A 19,698-nucleotide genomic window follows, 5' to 3' on the forward strand; every position below is an offset into this window, starting at 1 on the left:
GGCAATTCAAATGATAGTTTAGTGTGAAATATTTTCTCCTTTCATTTCTTTCTTCATGCTTCATCATTGCTGAATTTAAAAAATACTAATGATGTGATTAATAAAAACCTAGAGATGACAGCGTTTAGAGTTATTGATAATAGCTGACATTTCAAAGCACTTTGTGATTTACAAAGCTCTTTAACATAGCTTGTCTCATTTAATTATCACATTATTCCATAGAAATTAACAACATTATGCAAAATGATTCCCAGGTTAACAATAAGAAAACTGGGAGTAATTCAGCAAACTGAGTTAATAAGTAACAGAGTATTAGAAGCGAGGTATTTGAACTTTAAGATCAGTACTCTTTTCATGGCAACTTTCCCCCAGATAAGTATTAATTTTATAGCTGTATCATTTATTTGATTTTTCTAGAGATACACCACTAAATGCTATTAGTATAATCAAGAATAATATATATCTGCAACCTGACTTTTTTGTGTATTAAAAATTATTATTAGAAAAGTATTTTATATCTACAATTATTTTGCCTTAAGAAATATCCTAATCCTAAAAATATAAACATTAGCTCAAGTTCAATAAAGGGAATCTCATGTTTGTCACTACTTGCTATTTGAAAATTATCCTCAGAAGTCAAATTGAAAAACCTAGATGATTAAACACTACCATTTGGAGCAGGCTGGTAGCATGACAGACGTAGTTTGGAAAACTTCTTTCAAAACTTTATTGCAGCACTATTCACAATAGCCAAGAATGTGGAATCAACCTAAGTATCCATCAACAGAAGAATAAATAAATCAAATGTGGCACATATACACAATGGAATGTTATTAAACCATTTTTTAAAAACAGAATGAAACCCTATAATTTGCAGGAACATATATGGAACTGGAGATCATTATGTTAAGTGAAATAAGCCAGGCACAGAAAGACAAATATTGCATGTCCTTACTCACATGGGAGCTAAAATAGTTGATCTCATGGAGGTAGCAGGGAGAATGATAATTATCAGAGGCTGGGAAGTATGTGGGGGATGTAGGGTGGAAAGGGGAGATAAAGAGAAATTGGTTAATGGATACAAACAGATAGAAGGGTTAAGTTCTAGTGTTCAATATCACAGTAGGGTGACTACAGTTAACAATAATTTATCATCTATTTAAAAATAGTTAGATTTAAAATGTTCCCAACACACACAAAGAAATCATGTTTGAGGTGATCGATATCCTAAATACTCTTGATTTGATTACTACACATTATATGTAACCAAAATAACACATGTACAATTATCATATGTACAAATGTATTTGATACATATGTATCAAAATATCACATGTACAATTATCATATGTATAAATGTATGTACAATTATTAAGTATAACAAAAAAACTACTGACAAAACGGAACAAAACTTCATTCTCCATTTTCTAAGAATGTATCAGTAGAACCAGGTTATAAGGAAGCATTTTACTAAAATGTGCTGTGAAAGCACACCATGCTTAATATCCACTCAGTAAAATAAAGATTAAGCATCTAAGGATCAGGCAGCTTCCTTTCAAATCTTCCATGTCAAGTAGAGTAAAGCAAACACAAATGTTCCTTGTCTAACTTTTTCGATTTTAAGTTCTATGGAATGAGATAGATTTGAGAAACAGTCACGAACTGTTAAAATTAAAACAATAATCTGATATTTTAGTGAGACAAGATGTTTCATTTGAGTGATGCATTTTAATCCTGGCTTCTTTTAACATTAAGTTAATAATCTGCATGAGTAATATTTTTTTATATTATTGCTATTAAACATAATATTCAATAAACGACCCGTACTTAAAAATGACTATTCAATGTCACTGGAGCTAAACTTATGGCATAAAGAGGCTGCTTTGATCTATTTAACAGAAAATTAGCAAACTCAAGCAATAATTCAAAGGAGATCAGGAACTGAAAGTGTGTCAGGCAGCACTGTGAGAAATATGCTGTATCAAATTCCCAGTGAATCCATTAGATGAATATACAAAATCATAGTGAGCATCAGGGCAAATAGTACAAAACACTTTTGAGAAATGGAACAAAGAATAGAGAGAACACTGGTTCTAGTAATATATTCTTCAGAATCATCATACACTTCTAATGTAAAATATAAAATTCTAAATGGTACATTACATCCATAGATAATACAAAATTTATATACCTTGCAAAAACATTTCTACAAGTACGGACAATACTTGAATAAATGATATCATACAAATTGTTTACTGCCATTGTTCACAAGTAAGAGCTTATTTTAAATGTTTTCTCTGCTTCTTAATGAAAAGTCATGTTTCTTTAAACTTATCAAAAATCTTATTATGTTCCTATATGGTAATTCTATTAATCTAATTTTGGTTTTAATATGCCTCTTTAAGTGAGAAAGGCCCTCTTTTTAACTATATTTAATAAAAATGAATTAATAAATAAAATATGAACTCTGCTTCACATCTGGGCATTGATTTTTCCATATAACATTGCCTCAGATGAGCAGATTCACCCCAAATTAATGCATTCACATATTCTTTGTCAGAATAACACTGGCTGTTTACCTAAAATTGTTCACCAGGAATTGCATGCCTTCCATCAATTGTAGAAAGAAAGGTGTGGAGAGATTTGGCTTCTCTTCTATGAATAAATTTATGCCAGGAAATTACTAAACAAAGGTTTCCTTTCAGTAATTCTAAGTTAGAATAAAATTTATTTTCATAAAATATATTAATCATGTACTCTTGAATGAAAAAGGAACTTACAAAATATGGTATTAGTGCAGTTTATATTTAAAAGTTACTCATAAATATGCATTAATATATATGCATTGAGGAAAGTCAAGGCTGCTATTCAACAAAACGGTGAGTGGCTGGCCCTGGGTGGTGAAATTATGGATAGTTTATGTTTTCTTTTAAAAATATTTTTATTTTTATAGACTTAGGGGTAAAAGTGCAGTTGTTTTACATGGATATATTGCATAGTGATGAATCTGGGCATCTGGTGTACCAATCACCCAAGTAGTGGATATTTTACCCATCCCTTACTTTCCTCCATCTCTCCCACCTTTTAGAGTTTCCAGTATCTATTATTCCATTCTGTATGTCCATATGTACTCATTGCTTAGCTCCTACTTATAAGTGAGAATATGTGGTTTTTGACTTTCTGTTTCTAAGTCATTTCACTAAGAGTGATGGCCTCGAGTTCCATCCATGTTGCTGCAAAAGGCCTGATTTCATTCATTTTTATGGCTGAATAGTATTCCATTGTATATAAATGCCACATTTTTTATCCCATCATCTGCTGATGGACACTTAGGTTGATTCCATGACTTTGTTACTGTCAATAGTGCTGCAATAAATGTAAGAGTGTGGGTGGAATTTTTATACAACTGGGTAGATACCCAGTAGTGGAATTGCTGGACTGAGGTCAAAACCACAATGAGATAGCATCTTTCACCAGCCAGAACAGCTATTATTAAAAACTCAAAAATAACAGATGTTGGTGAGAATGTGGAGAAAAGAGAACACTCATACATGGTTGGTGGGAATGTAAATTAGTTCAACCTGTATGGAAAACAGTATAGATAATTCTCTTTATTTTTTTAATGAACTTTATTTTTAGAGCAGTTTTAAGTTCATAGCAAAATTGATTAGAAGATACAGAGATGTCCCATACACCTCCTACTCCCACACATGCACAGCCTTCCCCATTATCAACAGCCCACAACAGACAGGTACATTTGTTAACATTGATGAACCTACATATCATTGTCACTCAAAGTCCACAGTTTATATTATTCCTTCTGGAGAATTTTCAAATACTGAAACTCCTCTACTAGGAATAAACTAGCATTTTCCTCTCGGCTTTCTATAAATTTAATTATTATTTCAGAAATTAGTCTCTTTACAGGAGAAAATGTTATGAATCATGAAAAGACTATCAAATACATAAGGAAGTGAATGTTATATAACAAATGTACCATCTCCTAAACAACTCCCTGCATTCCCTTCTTGTTGGTAAGTTACAATTATGATAGTTCTGATCATCTGTTTAATTAATTTGGTAGTGAAGCCTCTTACATTTTTTACAACTAGAAAAATCCAGTTTTCCAAAATTAAGGCTCTGGTACATTACATATAATCAACTTCATTCAACTCTTTTTATTTAGTCCAAAAGAAAAATAAGAAAATGTCATTTAAAAAGTAACATACTCAGCTGCTTGTTTGTAGTGCTTCAAATCTTTCTTTAAATTTTTGTTCTCATTTTCCAAAAGCATAAGCTGGGTGTAGACATCTGGAACATTCCCAACAGTTCTAAGTTCAGTCACTCCTTTCTGTATTAACTCATACCTAGGATAAAATCAAACAAAAGGGTTTATGTCATTTCTTTCTGCCAAATTGGCTTAATTTATGTACAATTCAAAAAGTTAAGTCTTAGGGAGTATTATAGTAATTACTTGCAGTGTTACATTTATAAGTTAAAATGTCCAACATTCATGATATATTTTAGAATAAAATATGACTTCTAGGTACCAATGCCATCATGGTATATAAAATATAATAACAGAACATCTCCTATGTTCCAGGCACTGGTCTAGACAACAGTAAAATTGACAAAAATGTCTAAGTCCCTATTTCATGGAGTTTCCATTCTAGTGGTGAGGGTGATGAGTTCTATGAAGTTAAATAAGATGGCGAAAAGATACAGGAAGAGTGAGGTGGAAACATTGATGGCGGTGCTTGTGCTGTTTTACATAGGGTGGGCATGAATGACAAATATGACTGACAAAGTGATACCTGAACAGAGATCTAAAGGAAATGAGGGACTGTATTATGTGGATAGTTGGGAGAGAAGCAGCTAGGCCAGATGGAAAAGTAAATGCAATGGCCCTGAACCAAGGAAGTGCTTGGCAACTACAAGAAACAACAAACAGCCGGGGTACCTGGAGTGCCTGGAACTGAAGCCAACTAAGTGATCAAAGAGAGAGTGGTGAAAGATGAGTCAGGAAAACATCAGGGAGCCATGGTGAGGAAAGCAATTTTACTCTGAATCAGAAGTAAACCATAGGAAGGTTTTGAGACAAGTGACACTGACCAGATTTATGTTTTAAAGGGATTAGTCTAGCAAGCATAGAATCAGAGAGACCAGTTAGCAGGCTATTGCAATAGTCAAGGAGAGAGCATCGTGGCTTGAAGAAAGTTGGTAGCACTGGAGATTATGAGAAGTAAGTACCTTCTAGAAATGCTGTCAAGGTGGGGCTAGCAGGACTATCTGATGGATCAACTGTCAGGTGTTGGTAAATGAGAGAAGGCAAGTGCGACTCCAGGGTTTTAGGCTGAGCAACAGATAGCCATTTATTTACTAAGTGGGGACAAATGCAGGAGGAGCAGAGTGGTTGGAGTAATTAAGGGATTGTTCCATTCGTGTTAAATGTAACATGCCTAGCAGACATTTAAGTGAAAATAAACATTGAGTATACACATTCAGAGTTCCGGAAAAAAGGGTGGGCAATTTGGTAATCAACATTACAGATACTATTTAAAGTCATGAGACTGAAAGAGACCAGCTAGGCAGTGAGAAATGAAAGTAAAGAAAGAAATGAAGAGGTCCTAGGAGTGAGCCATAAACACTTCACTGCTTCCAAGTTGAGGGGAAAAGAAAACACTACCAAAAAAGACTAAGCAAGAGAGGCCTGTGAAATAGAGGGAGAATCTCAGAGTTGTGCCCGGGGGCAAATGAAGAAAGTGTTCTAAAAAGGAAGAAATGAACAAGAGTGACCAATGCTGCCAGGAGTCTGAAAAGAATACTGAGAATCAATCACTGAAGTTGGCACTGTGAACGTCACTATTGAAAAAAAAAGGAAGTTTTCAATAGAGTCATGGGGACAAAAGACAAACTGAGAGGATGACTGAGAGACTAGGAAATGAGGAAGTGGCAACAAACTTTTTTCAAGGAGATATGCTCTAAAGCAGAGCATAGGGAATCAAGATGAACTTAGAAGAAGATACGAAATCTAGGGTGGTTCTTCTCTTCCTTTTTTAAAATGTGAGATATTATTGTACATCTGTATGCTTATGGGAATGACCCAGCAAAGAGGGAAAAAACTGACAATAGAGGTAAAAGAGGGATGATTACAAGAGTAGTATCCTTAAGTCAGTGAGAGGGGCTGGTATCAAGCAGACAAGATGAGAGCTGGCTTCAGGTAACATTAGAGTCTGCAAGAGAAGAGAACACTGGAGGCCAGAGGCAGCGGGGTGGTAAAGAGGGAGGTGGGAGAGGTAGAACTTGTATTTTCTCAGTGAAATAAGAAGCAACATCAGAGAATCAATTGTAGATTGTAAATAATTACAACTTTAATCACTGTGTATGGAAATCAATAAAGTTAAAAAAAAAACAATTTGAACATAGAAAAATATTTCAAGTAATAAAGTTATTAATAAATCCCTACAAAGCTTGCTCTAGATGAGCTAAATACTAGAGCTAAAAATTATAAATTATCAGTAGTTTCATATTATAAATCATAATTTAATAATGTTACATATTTATAAAGTCACATGTTTTGTGTGATATACGATTTTTTCTAAAAAAAAAAAGTGCAAGAGGACCCCCCCATAGAATATCCTGAAGATTAAGATAATTGAATCAATATTCCATCATATTTGCCACAATTTATAAAACAGGAAATAAGTATCAATTGAATCACAAATTCAGTACGTCATCTGTACTAGGAATATGATTTATACTTATCTCAGAAGAGAAGACATAGGGATTGATTGAAGTATTAGACCATAAGCTTTTTCTGACCATAAAAATGATTTTCAGCACCTTGCTTTATTTAATGTGGGAAAACCACTAGAGAAATTTTCTATGAGGAAAAAAGTGATTTAATAGTTTTTCCTCTAAATTAAACACTATAAATAAAATAATATGTGATAAAAGAAGCACAAATCCAAATACAACATTTATTACATAGTATATAATCTCAGAATATTCAAAAATTATCAGGTAAATTTTCTGCCATCCACATAAAAATATGAAAGATGACTTTAGGCTCATTTTTAGATAATAATACAAGTAATTAGGAATCTTAATGCACAAACTACAGAAGTATACTTCTCAATAAAATCTGAATTCTCATACATAATATTTTTGTGGTTTGCTTCAGTTTGCATGTATCTGTTCTTTTGTTTTAAGAAACATCCTGACTTTTTATTTCTTTCTTCTTTTTCACTCACTCTTAAAGTAAGACTGAAAAGTGTTCAGGTGGGAAAGAAGACTGCCATAACTATTAGAGATTTGAAATATAATTTGCTCTCAATGAAATTGCCAATAAATTATCACTAATAAAATTGCATTAATGCTCTTAATATTTACCAGGAGATCCATAAACTACTTAGAATTATGTAGAGATGGAGAATATATATGAATTTCAGGGAGAAAGTGCATAGAAATTTCATAAAATTTTGTCTACATACCAAATGCATTTAAGACCCAATGCCATAAATGATGAATATTATGACAGAATTCCAGTAAACATATAAATGGTGTCAGATGAATAAGGATTATTTTTCCCTCATGGTGGCACCCAAGGCATAGGAGGTAAAAGACAGAGGAAAGGTCATCTAGATTATAATCTCCTTATAAGAAGCCTACAATGAGAACTTTTCCCCCATGTTTTCATAAAGATTTAGGGAAATATATTACCAACATAGACAAAATTATTTTAATTACTGTACAAACTGAGGATGTTAGAATCCCCAGCACGGTCGTGACTATCACTTAGAACCAGACAGTCCCTCTCAGGAAAAATATAGCACAGTTGAAATGTTTATTACTGGCCCCATGATTCTTCAAACCAATATAGAAAATAGGCACAAATTTGGATTCTAAATTAGTATTTTCTTAAGTCGTTTTAGTATCCAGCCAAACCAAAAGGCACCTTTATTAATTTTTTCCAAGATTCTCTTGTATAATTGCACAATATAGCCTTGTGGTTAGGAGACTGGTCTTAAGATCAGTATGTTCCTAGGTTGACTCTGCCACTTACTGGCTATGACTTGGTGACACTCACTGAGGAGACTTCCTAATCTCCCTATCCCCTTTCCTCATCCCTAAAATAGAAATACGGCTGTGGCTACCTGCTCGATACAGTTGTTGGGAGAAGTAAATGAAATAATGCATGAGAATATACTATATCAATAAAAATGATACAAAGTACATTTCTGAGTAATAAGCCTAAGCCTTCACCCTCTTAAATATTTTTAAATCCCTCATATTTAATAAACATGATATTTTGTTTTAAAAATTTTAATTAAATACTCACCTAAAAGGTTGCCTTAATATCATAGTACATAAATCTGTGCAGATGTATTTACAGTGGTCAAATTTATCATAATTTAACACAGCAAAAATTAGCTTTTGCTAACTTTTATGTTATGTAGAAGAGTCACTACATTCCTGTGTTTAACTTAATAATGACTGGGGAAAAATATTCTGATGGGACATATAACTAGAAGCCAAGACCTCACCAATTGAAGAAACAGCAATAAGATTAAATTACAAAGGAACAAATATTTGCGTAGTGTTCACTGGGAGTCATTAATGTATACACAACACCACACATATTTCCTGTACATACTTGGGCAACATAAGGGCTATATCAAGGGTAATTTTAATTCTAGGCTCTGGCTTTAAAACTTAACCATCCCCAGAAAGTTGTAACTGTACTGCTCACATTTAAGTGATTAAATGTTATGACAAATTTTATTGTCTAAAAGCTGTAAAATATATTTCATGCAAATTAATGAAATATACTCTTAATTTGCAAACTCTTCCATTATTACAAAAAATTAAATTAGTAATTAAGTGTCATAAATAATTGTACTATTACTTTTGATAGCATTTTCATTACCACCCTACCTTCAGTGAAATGGTGCGAACAGGCCAAACTGGAAAGAACCAAGTGTTGAATAGGAAGTAAAAAGGTGAAGAAAGAAAAAAAATTTAAACTTTGTTTTCAAAACATTGGCTGGAAAGGGAAAAACGGTTTAAAAAGAAGTGGTAGTGAAAGGCAAAAAAAGAGTAGGAATGTATCTTTAGGGTGAGTAGTTCTGACAATGTTAATAGGGGAACAGTCAGTGTAGGAAGACAGATGGATGACATATGCTCAGGTACAGGTACTGGAATTAGATTACCATATTTTCTCCATTTTAATTTCTTCTTTAATTTCTCCCCCCTGAGAAATTATTGTTGTCCATTGATAATTCTAATAGGCATACAAATAGAATTGAAGTATTGACTAAACCCGCAATGAAAATTTTTCGTGGTTCATAGAACAAATTCCTACTACATTCTGGCAACTCTTTTCTGTAAAGGGTCAGAGAATAAATATTTTAGAATTTGCAAAACTATCTTTACAGGCCACATCGCCCCTGTTGTGACTAATTAACTTTGCTTTTACAGAGTGAAAGTAGCCATATACGATACCTAAAGAAAGGTCATGTCTGTGTTTCAATAAGATTTTATTTTAAAAATCAGGAGGCAGGCTAGATCTGGCCCAAGGATCTTAGTTTTCTAACCCTGGATTTAAAGGATTCATTGCATTTTCCGCTTGAGGAGTGAAAGAACCTATGTCAAATTTTACTGCCCAGTGTTTTGTTTGTTTGCTTATTTTAACAAACTAACAAAGGAAAATCTCTGTTTGGTCATGTTTTGAAAGATTAAGTGAATTCATAGCAATTATATATTCTAAGTGTTTTCTCCTGTGGTAAAAATGATAAAAAATAATACATTTAATTTTTCTATAATTTTACTATGTAGAATAAGTAAAGTTTTCTAATCAAAATAAAAAATGTTTCATATGAAATAAGGTATTCAATACAATGTAATCTCATTGCAAACTGGCAGCTAGGGATAAGGATAAAATTACCTGAACCACAATATTCTAAACTCATAAAGAGATACGTTATACCAATTTTATCTTATGACTAGTATGCCTAGCTTGGGAAGACTTTAAATCCTAATACTAACACTAATCTTAGTTTCCTGAAGTTTCATCTCATGAATTCAAATTGCTAAATCTAAAAGGAAAATATGACAATAGTCACCAGATTGTTAACAGTATATTTGGATCCACACTATTCTAAGACAATCATTTTACACTTTGGACTGGCCCAACATATAAGCATCACATGTCCTAACACACATTGTTGGAAGACAGGAAGTTAAATGAATCATATTAATCTTTCACTTTATTAGCACTGTAAATTAATCATCTACCTACTTTTACAAAAAATACATTTTCTAGAACATTTGTAATTATATTTCTTAGGGATATTTTTATTAAAAATTATTTAAAATAATTCACACAATTTCTAAATTTAAGAGAAGCAGCATTATTTTTCTTCCACTGAACTTTGTTTTTCTTAGACGCTTAATGAAAAATAATTCTCATAAAATTTATTAATGTTAGATGTGCAATTTAAAATAATGAAACTGATTGCTCTTACGGGAATGTTATCAGAAGATGAGAACCAAAAAAAGCAAACAATAAAAATTTATACCACAGCTGGATGAGTAAAAATTGCAAATTATCCATACATTGCAAATTTATTTAAAATTAGGAATTAGTCCTAATTATAAACATCTTTAGATATATTAATCCCCTTTTCTAGAATATGCAATAGCTATTAAAGTTCAAATATATTTTCGTATCTAATCATTTAATAAATTTATTTAAACAATGTCAGGAAATGGAAAATATGCCTGGTGACATTATTATTGTACAAAGGAATAAAGGTACAAAGGGTACACCTGCTGATTTTCATAACTAGTTATTAAAATTTTCAATTATAACAAGAAAATCTTGTGTTTAAGTGATATTCAAAACACAATTCCACTTACTTCTAAATGAAGAATATTCATAGAAATATAATTAATCAGCTATGTGAGTAGAAAAAGACAAGCCATTACACTATAAATAAAACAAGCAAGTAAAGCAGTACTGTTTAGCATGATGTCTAAATACAGGAAATACTCTCAATAATTATTCAAAAATACTAGGAAATGTTTTCATAAAGTATCTTTGTGTTTTATAACTCCAGGAGATATTCAAGTTTCTTGATTTTTTGAAAATTACTTAAACTTAAATATTTGGGAAAGATGTTTAATAAAAATTTCTTTGCAATTGCTATTCTCGAGGGGGGGTGTGTGTGTGTGTGTGTTGTGGTTTCAGGGCTGGAGATGGGAAAAGTTTCTAGTCATTTTTCATAGGCTGAGTCATTTCAAAGTCAAGACATTTAAAAGTGTACAAGTTAAATGTTAGAATTTTAAGAGAACTATTTATCTACATAATTGTTTACCATTCAGACTGAAAGCAATCAAGAGTTCTGGTCATTCCCATTTTGATCAAGAAATTGCAGAGAAAGTCTTCTATTACTTCAGGTACTGCAGGCTTTGAAGGAAGAACTGTTTTCCGTTCCTGAAATTTAAATGTGCATTTATTTATTTTGAAAACATCAGAGCATTAATTAACGATATAGATAAGACTTCAACTCATTCATTCATCCATTCATTTTTTTTCAACAACGTTTGTTGACTGTTATATGCCAGGAACCATTAATATTTTAATTACTGGGGATAAAGCAGATGAAAGCAAACAGATCTCTATCCTCATATCTATTAGTCAAGTGGATGGAGACAGAATATGAGTAACTAAATAAAAAACATATACTATTATAGATGATACTAAGTACCTTGGGGTGGGGAGAAAGTAGAGGATTTAAGATAGAACCAGGTGTAGGACAAGTATTCATGTGAAGCTGGGTTGCTACGTATTTAGGGTGGTGAAGATGTCACTGATAAAACTGTTATCTTAGCATAAATCTAGACAAAGAGGCAGAATGTCTTATGTTCTGGTTTGTATCTGCATCAGTAAGTGCAAAGGCCCTGCAGCAGGAGTGTGACTGGATTGCCTAAAGGATAGTAAGAAGGTAGGTTTGCCCTTTCAATAGCACATAGCATGTTAACCAAAAAAAAGAAAAAAGAATGCATGGACCTTTTAATCCTTTTAATTATCATTTAAAAAGAAATATAATAATTTTAGTACCATGACTTTTAGAAACACTATGGAGGAAATAATTACTAACAAAAGGAGCTTACACTACTATTCCATATGGAAGTCAGTCAGTCTATCAACTAGATCAGGAGTTAGCTAACAGTTCTTATAAATAGTTTGTTAGAGCACAGCATGCCCATGCCCATTTGTTTACATATTATGTTTGGATGCATTTGCACTACATGAGACAGTTGACTAGTAGCCACAGAGTCCTTATGGCCCTCAAAACCTAAAGTACAAGTTGAGCAATCCCTAATCCAAAAATCCAAAATCTGAAATGCTCCAATAGCCACAAATTTTGAAGCACCAACGTGACACCACAGGTAAAAATTTCCACATGCAAGTACTTAACACAAACTTTGTTTTATATACAAAATTATTTAAAATACTGTATAAAATTACCTTCAGGCTATGTGTAAAAGGTGTATATGAAACATAAATGAATTTCATGTTTAGAACTGGGTCCCAGTCCCAAGAGATCTTAGTGTATATGTGAAACTAAATAATCCAAACCTAAAGCTTTTGGAACTTTATATTTATTAAGGCTTGAGAGGAATGGGATTATGTGGCCTGAGCCACATAGCATGCAGCTGCAACTTCTGCTTTTTTGATTATAGATTAAATGTCTTCATTATTGTCCTAAAAATGATTAGGAAAGATGGAATACCACCAGAGATCAGACCCCTTTAGAACACTGCCCTTCCTTGCAAAATGTCGAAGCAATCTTCCTTGGAATGCAGCAAGCTGTAATCAATCAAATCGTTACAAACTACGTAATGATCTTGTAAGGAAAATGTTGCAACCCTGTTAACTTCTGTTTCTGCCTATATAAGTGAAAACTTAACTTCCCCACTTTGGAATGCTCACTCATTCTATTGGAGACTGTGTTTCCCAGGTGGCTATCCTCAAGCTTTGCACTTGAATAACACTAAACCATATTTTCCAAATGTCATTATCATTGATACATATTTCCAAATATTCCAATATCTGAAAAAAAAATCCAAAATCTGAAATACTCTGGTCCTAAGCCTTTTGGATAAAAGATACTCAAACTGTATGTAGTACTCTGACAGAACATCTTAGCAGACGTAAAACTAGAAAATGAAGACATTTCAGCAATCAACAAATGAAACTGGTACAGCCATAAAAACTATCATATCATGTAAGTCAGGTACAAAATAAATCAAATAATTGGTAGTTTCCTAAAAATACCAAGGAATAGGGAATACTAATTCTATTTTACAGAATGAAGTGCTGCTCAATAAAAATAAAATTAAAAAAAAAAAAGAATCATCATCTCTTGAGTGCTCTCATTTTCTTCATATTGGCAAGAAGTCACTAATTTGTTTGCTGACCATTTGAATAAGCAGATCTATTCTCACCCACAGAAACTCAGCAGCAAGTTTTCCTTTCGCCTTCTCTTTCCCAAGCTGGTAATGGTTATATAACAGGTTACACAGAATATACAGAATGTTTACATAGAAATCCAATGAAGAAAGAGGATCTTTGCTACCCCAAAAATTCTTTCCAAAAGTGCTATATATAATTCAACACTGATGTTTATTACTGATAGCTGCTATGATATTCACAATAGTGGTGAGATGAGGCAAATTTGGGGGCTACAGAAAATCCTGACAAATGGGTAGAGTGTAAAATTACATTTGTAAAGTTCAAGCAGAATAATTTGGAAGGAGGCAGTACAAGATGGCTGAATAGAAGCCTCCGATCATTAACCCTGCAGGAACACCAAACTGAAGAAGTATTCACACAAAAAGGCAACTTCATAAGAACCAAAAATCAAGTGAGTAATCACAATACCAGGCTTTAACTTCATATCACTGAAAGAGGCACTGAAGAAGGCAGAAAAGACAGTCTGGAGTTGCTGACACCACACCTCCCCCATACCCTGGCAGTGGCCAAGTGGCATGGAGATAAAATCTCTGTCCTGTGGGAGGAAGACTTCAGTGATTATGGAATCTTTTACATTAGAAAATAGTGCTGCATCATCATGGCAGAAAGCAACACCAGGCAGAACTCAGCCATCACCCACAGAGGGAGCATTTAAACCAGCCTTAGCAAGAGGGGATTTGCCCATCCCAGCAGTCAGAACCTGAGTTCCAGAAAGCCTCACCACCACGGGCTAAAGGGTTCTGGGGTACTAAATAAACTTGAAAGGCAGTCTACACCACAAAGACTGTAATTCTTTGGGAAATTCTTATGCTATGCTGGGCTCAGAGCCAGTGGACTTAAGGAGCACATGACTTAGTGAGATAACAGCCAGGGCAATCAAGTGAGGCTTGTGCCACACCTCCCCTGACCCCGGGCAGTGCAGCTCACAACTCCAGGAGAGACTCCTTCCTTCCACTTGAGGAGAGAAGAGTAAAGAGAACTTTGTCTTGCAATATAGATGCCAGCTCAGCAACAGTAGGGTAGGGCACCAAGCAGGGTCCTGAGGCCTCCATTCTAGGCCCTAGCTCCCAGACAACATTTCTAGAAACTCCTTGAGCCAAAAGGGAACCCACCAACTTGAAAGGAAGAACCCAGTCCAGGCAGGATTTATGACTTGCTGACTAAAGAGTCCTTGGGTCCTAAATAATCAGCAACAGTAGCCAGGCACTACTTGCCGTGGGTCGTGAATGAGACTCAAGAGACAAGCTGGCTTCAGGTGTGAACTAGCACATACAGAGAGGTGTGGTGGCCATGGGAAGAGATTCTTTCTGCTTGAGAAAAAGAAATGAAAGAGTAAAGGAGACTTTCTTTTAAAGATTAAGAACCAGCTTGGCCCTAGTTGGGTAGAACACCAAGCGGGCCCTTTGAGGTTCCTGAATCCAGGCTTTTGCATTCAAATGGAATTTCTGGACCTGCCCTGGGCCAGAGGGCAGACTACTGTCCTGAAGGGAGAGTTCCAGGTTTGGCAGCTTCAACCACAAGCTGACTGAAGAGTCCTTGGCCCTTGAGTGAACATTGGTGGTAGCCAGGCTGTATTTGCAATGGGCCCACGCTGGTGGTAGACTTCCCTGATTGTGGAAAGGGGAGAGTGGGAAGAACTTTGTCTTGAGGGTTGGGAGCTAGTTCAGCTGCAGTAGAATACAGCACCAGGTAGATTCTTAAGATTAACAAATCAGGCACTGGCTCCTAGACAGCATCTCTGAATGCACCTAGGCTGGGTGAAACTTGCCACTCTGAAGGAAAGAACACAAGCCTGGCCACCTGCTGACTGTAGAGCCTTAGGGCCTTGAGTGAACAAAGGAGTTACCCAGGCAGTGATTTACAGTGAATGGGCCTTGGGGAAGACTCAGTGCTGTGCTGGCTTCAGGTCAGACCCAGCACAGTCTCAGTGGTAGTGACCACAGGGGTGGCTTCTATCCACCCTGCTCCAGCTCCAGGCAGCTCTACACAGAGAGGGAAACACCCATGGTTTGGGGGGAAGTAAAGGAAAAGTCTGTACCTGGTAATCTAGAGAATTCTTCCTGATCTTATCCAAGACAACTTAGCCAGTACCTCTAAAAGACTGCAAAAGCCACAACATTACTGAGATTGGAGTGACCCCTAATGAACATATAGCAGCAGTGACCAAAAACTTAGATCACAACACCCAAGTCCCCTCAAATACCTGGAATGCCTTCCCAAGAAGGATGTGGAGCCCCGAATGTGAAGACTACAATAAAATACCTAACTCTTCAATACCTAGACAATGATGAACATCCACAAGCATCCACAGCATTTCCATCCAGGAAAACATGACCTCACCAAACAAACTAAATAAGGTACCAAAGACCAATTGTGGAGAGACAGAGATGTGCAACCTTTCAGACAGATAATTTAAAATAGTTGTTTTGAGGAAACTCAAAGAAATTCAAGATACCACAGAGAAGGAATTAATAATCCTATCAGACAAATTTAATGAAGAGACTGAAAAAAATTAAAAAGAATCAAGCAGAAATTCTGGAGTTGAAAATTCAACTGACAAACTGAAGAATGCATAAAAGCCTCCTGCCAACAGAATTGACCAAGCAGAATAAAGTATTAGTGGGCTTAAAGACAGGCTATTTGAAAATACAGTCAGAGAAAGAAAAAAGAGTAAAACAGAATGAAACATGCCTATGAGATCTAAAAAAATAGCCTCAAAAGGGCAAATCTAAGAGTTATTGGCCTTAAAGAAAAGGTAGAGGCAGGGATGGAGTAAGAGGGAGGGAGGTAAACAGGAGGCAAACAGGAGGTAGAGAAAGACATAGGGGTAGAAAGTTTATTCAAAGGGATAACATCAGAGAACATACCAAACCTAGAAAAGATATCAGTATTCAAGTACAAGAAGATTATAGAAAATCAAGCAGATTTAATCCAAAGAAGACTACTTCAAAGCATTTAATAATCAAATTTCCAAAGGTCACTAATAAAGAAAGGATCTTAAAAGCAGCAAGAGAAAAGAAACAACATATATAGCTCCAATATGTCTGACAGCAGACTTTTCAGTGGAAACTTTACAGGATAGGAGACAATGGTATGGCATGTTTAAAGTTATGATGGAAAAAAAAAACTTGTATCATAAAATAGTATATCCAGTGAAATTATCCTTCAAACCTCAAATATCCATGAAGGAAAAATAAAGATTCTCCCAGGCAAACAAAAGGGAAGGGATTTTATCAACACCAGACCTGTCCTACAAGAAATACTAAAGGGAGTTCTTCAGTTTGGAAGAAAAGGATGTTAATGAACAAGAAAAAAGCATCTGAAGGTACAAAACTCACTGGTAATAGTAAGCACACAAACACAGAACATTATAACACTGTAATGGTGGTATGTAAACTACTCATACCTTAATAGAGAGACTAAAAGGTGAACTGATCAAATAAAAAGTACAACAACATCGAAATATAGGTAGTGCAATAAGATATAAATAGAAATAATAAAACCTTAAAAAGCAGAAGGATTAAGTTAAAGTGGAGACTTTTCAGCAGTTTTCTCTTTGCTTTTTTTGTTTGTTTATGTAATAAATGCCAAGTTGTCATCAGCTTAAAATAATGAGTTATCAAATAGTATTTGCAAGCTTCACGGTAACCTCAAATCAAAAAACATACAACAGATACACAAAAAATAAAAAGCAAGAAATTGAATCATACCACCAATAATCTTCACTAAATGGAAGACAGGAATTAAGAAGAAAGAGAAGACCACAGAACAACCAGAAAACAAGCAACAAAATGGCAGGTGCTTCCTCCTTACTTATCAGTAATAACACTGAATATAAATGGACTAAAACCACCTCCAATAAAAAGACATAGAGTGACTGAATGGATGAAAAATTAAGACCTGATGATCTGTTGTCTACAAGAAACACACTGCACCTCTAAAACTGAAAATAAGCAACTGAAAATAAAGGAATGGAAAAGATATTCCATGCAAATGAAAACCAAAAAGGGGCAGGAGTAGCTATACTTATATTGGACAAAAGAGATTTCAGACAAAAACTACAAAAAGAGACAAGAAAGTCACTATGTAATGATAAAGGGGCCAATTCAGCAAGAAATTATAACAGTTGTAAATACATATGCACCCAACTGTGGAGCATCCAGATATATAAAGCAAATACTATTAGAGCCAAACAGAGAGAGATGGACCTCAATACAATAATAGCTGGAAATTTGAAGACCCCATTTTCAGCATTGGACAGATCATCAAGACAGAAAATCATCAAAGACACATCAGACTTAATCTGCACTACAGACCAAATGAATGAAATAGCTATTTCACAGAACATTTCTTCCAGTGACTGCAGAATACACATTCTTCTCCTTATCACATGCATCATTCTCAAGAACAGACTATCTCTATCCTTGGGATATATATGGCCTGGCATATCGGGCCACAAAACAAATCTTAAAAAATAAAAAAATTTTAAAACCCTGAAATTATGTCAAGTATCGTCTCTGACTATAATAAAACAAATTTAAAAATCAATAACAGGAGGAATTTTGGAAACTACACAAACACATGGAAATTAAACATGCTCCTGAATGAGAAAAGCAAAGAGGAAATTGAAAAATTTCTTGAAACAAATGATGGTGGAAACACAACATACCAAAACCTATGAAATACAGTGAAAGCAGTATTAACAGGTAATTTTTTAGCCATAAAGTGCCTGCCAATGTCCTCAAGTCCCTGTATGGGCGCCACTTTGCCACCTGCATGGACCTTGGGGGACTGAACAAAGGATGATGAACACAGGAATAAAGAAAAAGACAAAAGAGTATATTTGGAAGAAGGGTCGGGGCCTCCTTGCTTCTAGTGAACAAGGGCTCTGAGCTTTTTCAGTACTCCATATTTATTAGGTAAAAGAGACAGTGAGAAGAACGGGTGACTGTCAGGTGACTGTCGGTCAGCAGTTTGATTTACAGCAGGCTTACAAGGTTGCATTCTTCAAACAATAGGCTCTAGATGTCCCAGTAGATAACCTCAAGGAGCACAGCGCCAGGGAGTGATTGCTTTCAGCAAACCTTCTGGTGGTAGGCACAGTCACAAGTTTGCCCATATCCTGCATTCATGACAAATAGTTTGTTGTTTGATCAAATACCCTCCCCATTGGAATGTTGAGTTTGTCATGATCCCTTTGCTGGCTCTCTACAAGTGCCTATATCAATAATAAACAAAAACTTTAAATAAATTACCTAATGAGTCATTTTAAAGAACTAGCAAAGCAAGAGTAAATAAAACCTAATAAATATAAGAAAAATAGTAAACATCAGAGCAGAAATAAATGAAATTAAAATGAACAATACAAAAGATCAATAAAACACATGTTGGTTTTTTGAAAAGATAAACAAAATTGACAAAACATTAGCCAAAAAAAATTTTTTTAAGTAGACTCAAATAAATACAATTAAGAGGAAAAAGGAGACATCACAACCAATACCAAAGAAATTTTCAAGGATCATTGGAGGCTACAATGAGCAACTACATGCCAGTAAATTGGAAAGCCTAGAAGAAATGGATAAATTCCTGGACACATACAACCTACCAAAGTTGTAACATGAAGAAATTCAAAAGCCAAACAGACCAATAACAAGTAACAAGATTGATGCCATAATAAAAACGCTCCCAGCAAAGGAAAGCTCAGGACACAATGGCTTCACTGCTGAATTGTATCAAACATTTAAAAAAGAACTAATTCCACCCCTACTCAAACTATTCTAAAAAACAGAAGAAAAGGGAATTATTCAAAGCTCATTCTACGAGGCCAGTATTACCCTGATATCAAAGCCAAAGACATGTGAATAACAGAAAACTACAGGCCAATATTCCTGATGAACACAGATGCAAAAATCCTCAACACCATATTAGCCAATTTAATTCAACAACACATTAAAAAGGTCATTCATCATGACCAAGTGGGATCCATCCTTGGAATGCAAGGATGGTTCAACTTACTCAACTCTATCCATGTGATACATTATAACAAAAGAATGAACATCAAAAATCATTATTATCCTTTCAATTGATGCTGAAAAAAGCATTTAATAAAATTCAACATCTCTTCATGATAGAAACCCTCAAAAAACATGAAGGTA

At 34.6% G+C, this 19,698-nt stretch overlaps 1 protein-coding gene across 2 annotated transcripts in view; it reads right to left on the reverse strand.

The window, feature by feature from the left end:
* SPAG16 (sperm associated antigen 16) overlaps window positions 1–19,698 on the reverse strand; it is a 221,404-nt gene that overhangs the window by 183,366 nt on the left and 18,340 nt on the right. The window contains exons 4-5 of one of the 2 annotated variants that reach the window (XM_011990873.1): window positions 11,379–11,497; window positions 4,230–4,367 (exon numbers count right to left, since the gene is read on the reverse strand). In XM_011990873.1, coding sequence (XP_011846263.1) covers window positions 4,230–4,367; window positions 11,379–11,497 — 257 coding nt within the window. Of the gene's footprint in view, window positions 1–3,598; window positions 4,368–11,378; window positions 11,498–19,698 lie in introns of those variants that run through there. The other variant, XM_011990874.1, reaches the window with a different exon arrangement.

Source organism: Mandrillus leucophaeus, unplaced genomic scaffold (genome assembly GCF_000951045.1).
Source record: "Mandrillus leucophaeus isolate KB7577 unplaced genomic scaffold, Mleu.le_1.0 Scaffold386, whole genome shotgun sequence".
NCBI lineage: Eukaryota > Metazoa > Chordata > Mammalia > Primates > Cercopithecidae > Mandrillus > Mandrillus leucophaeus.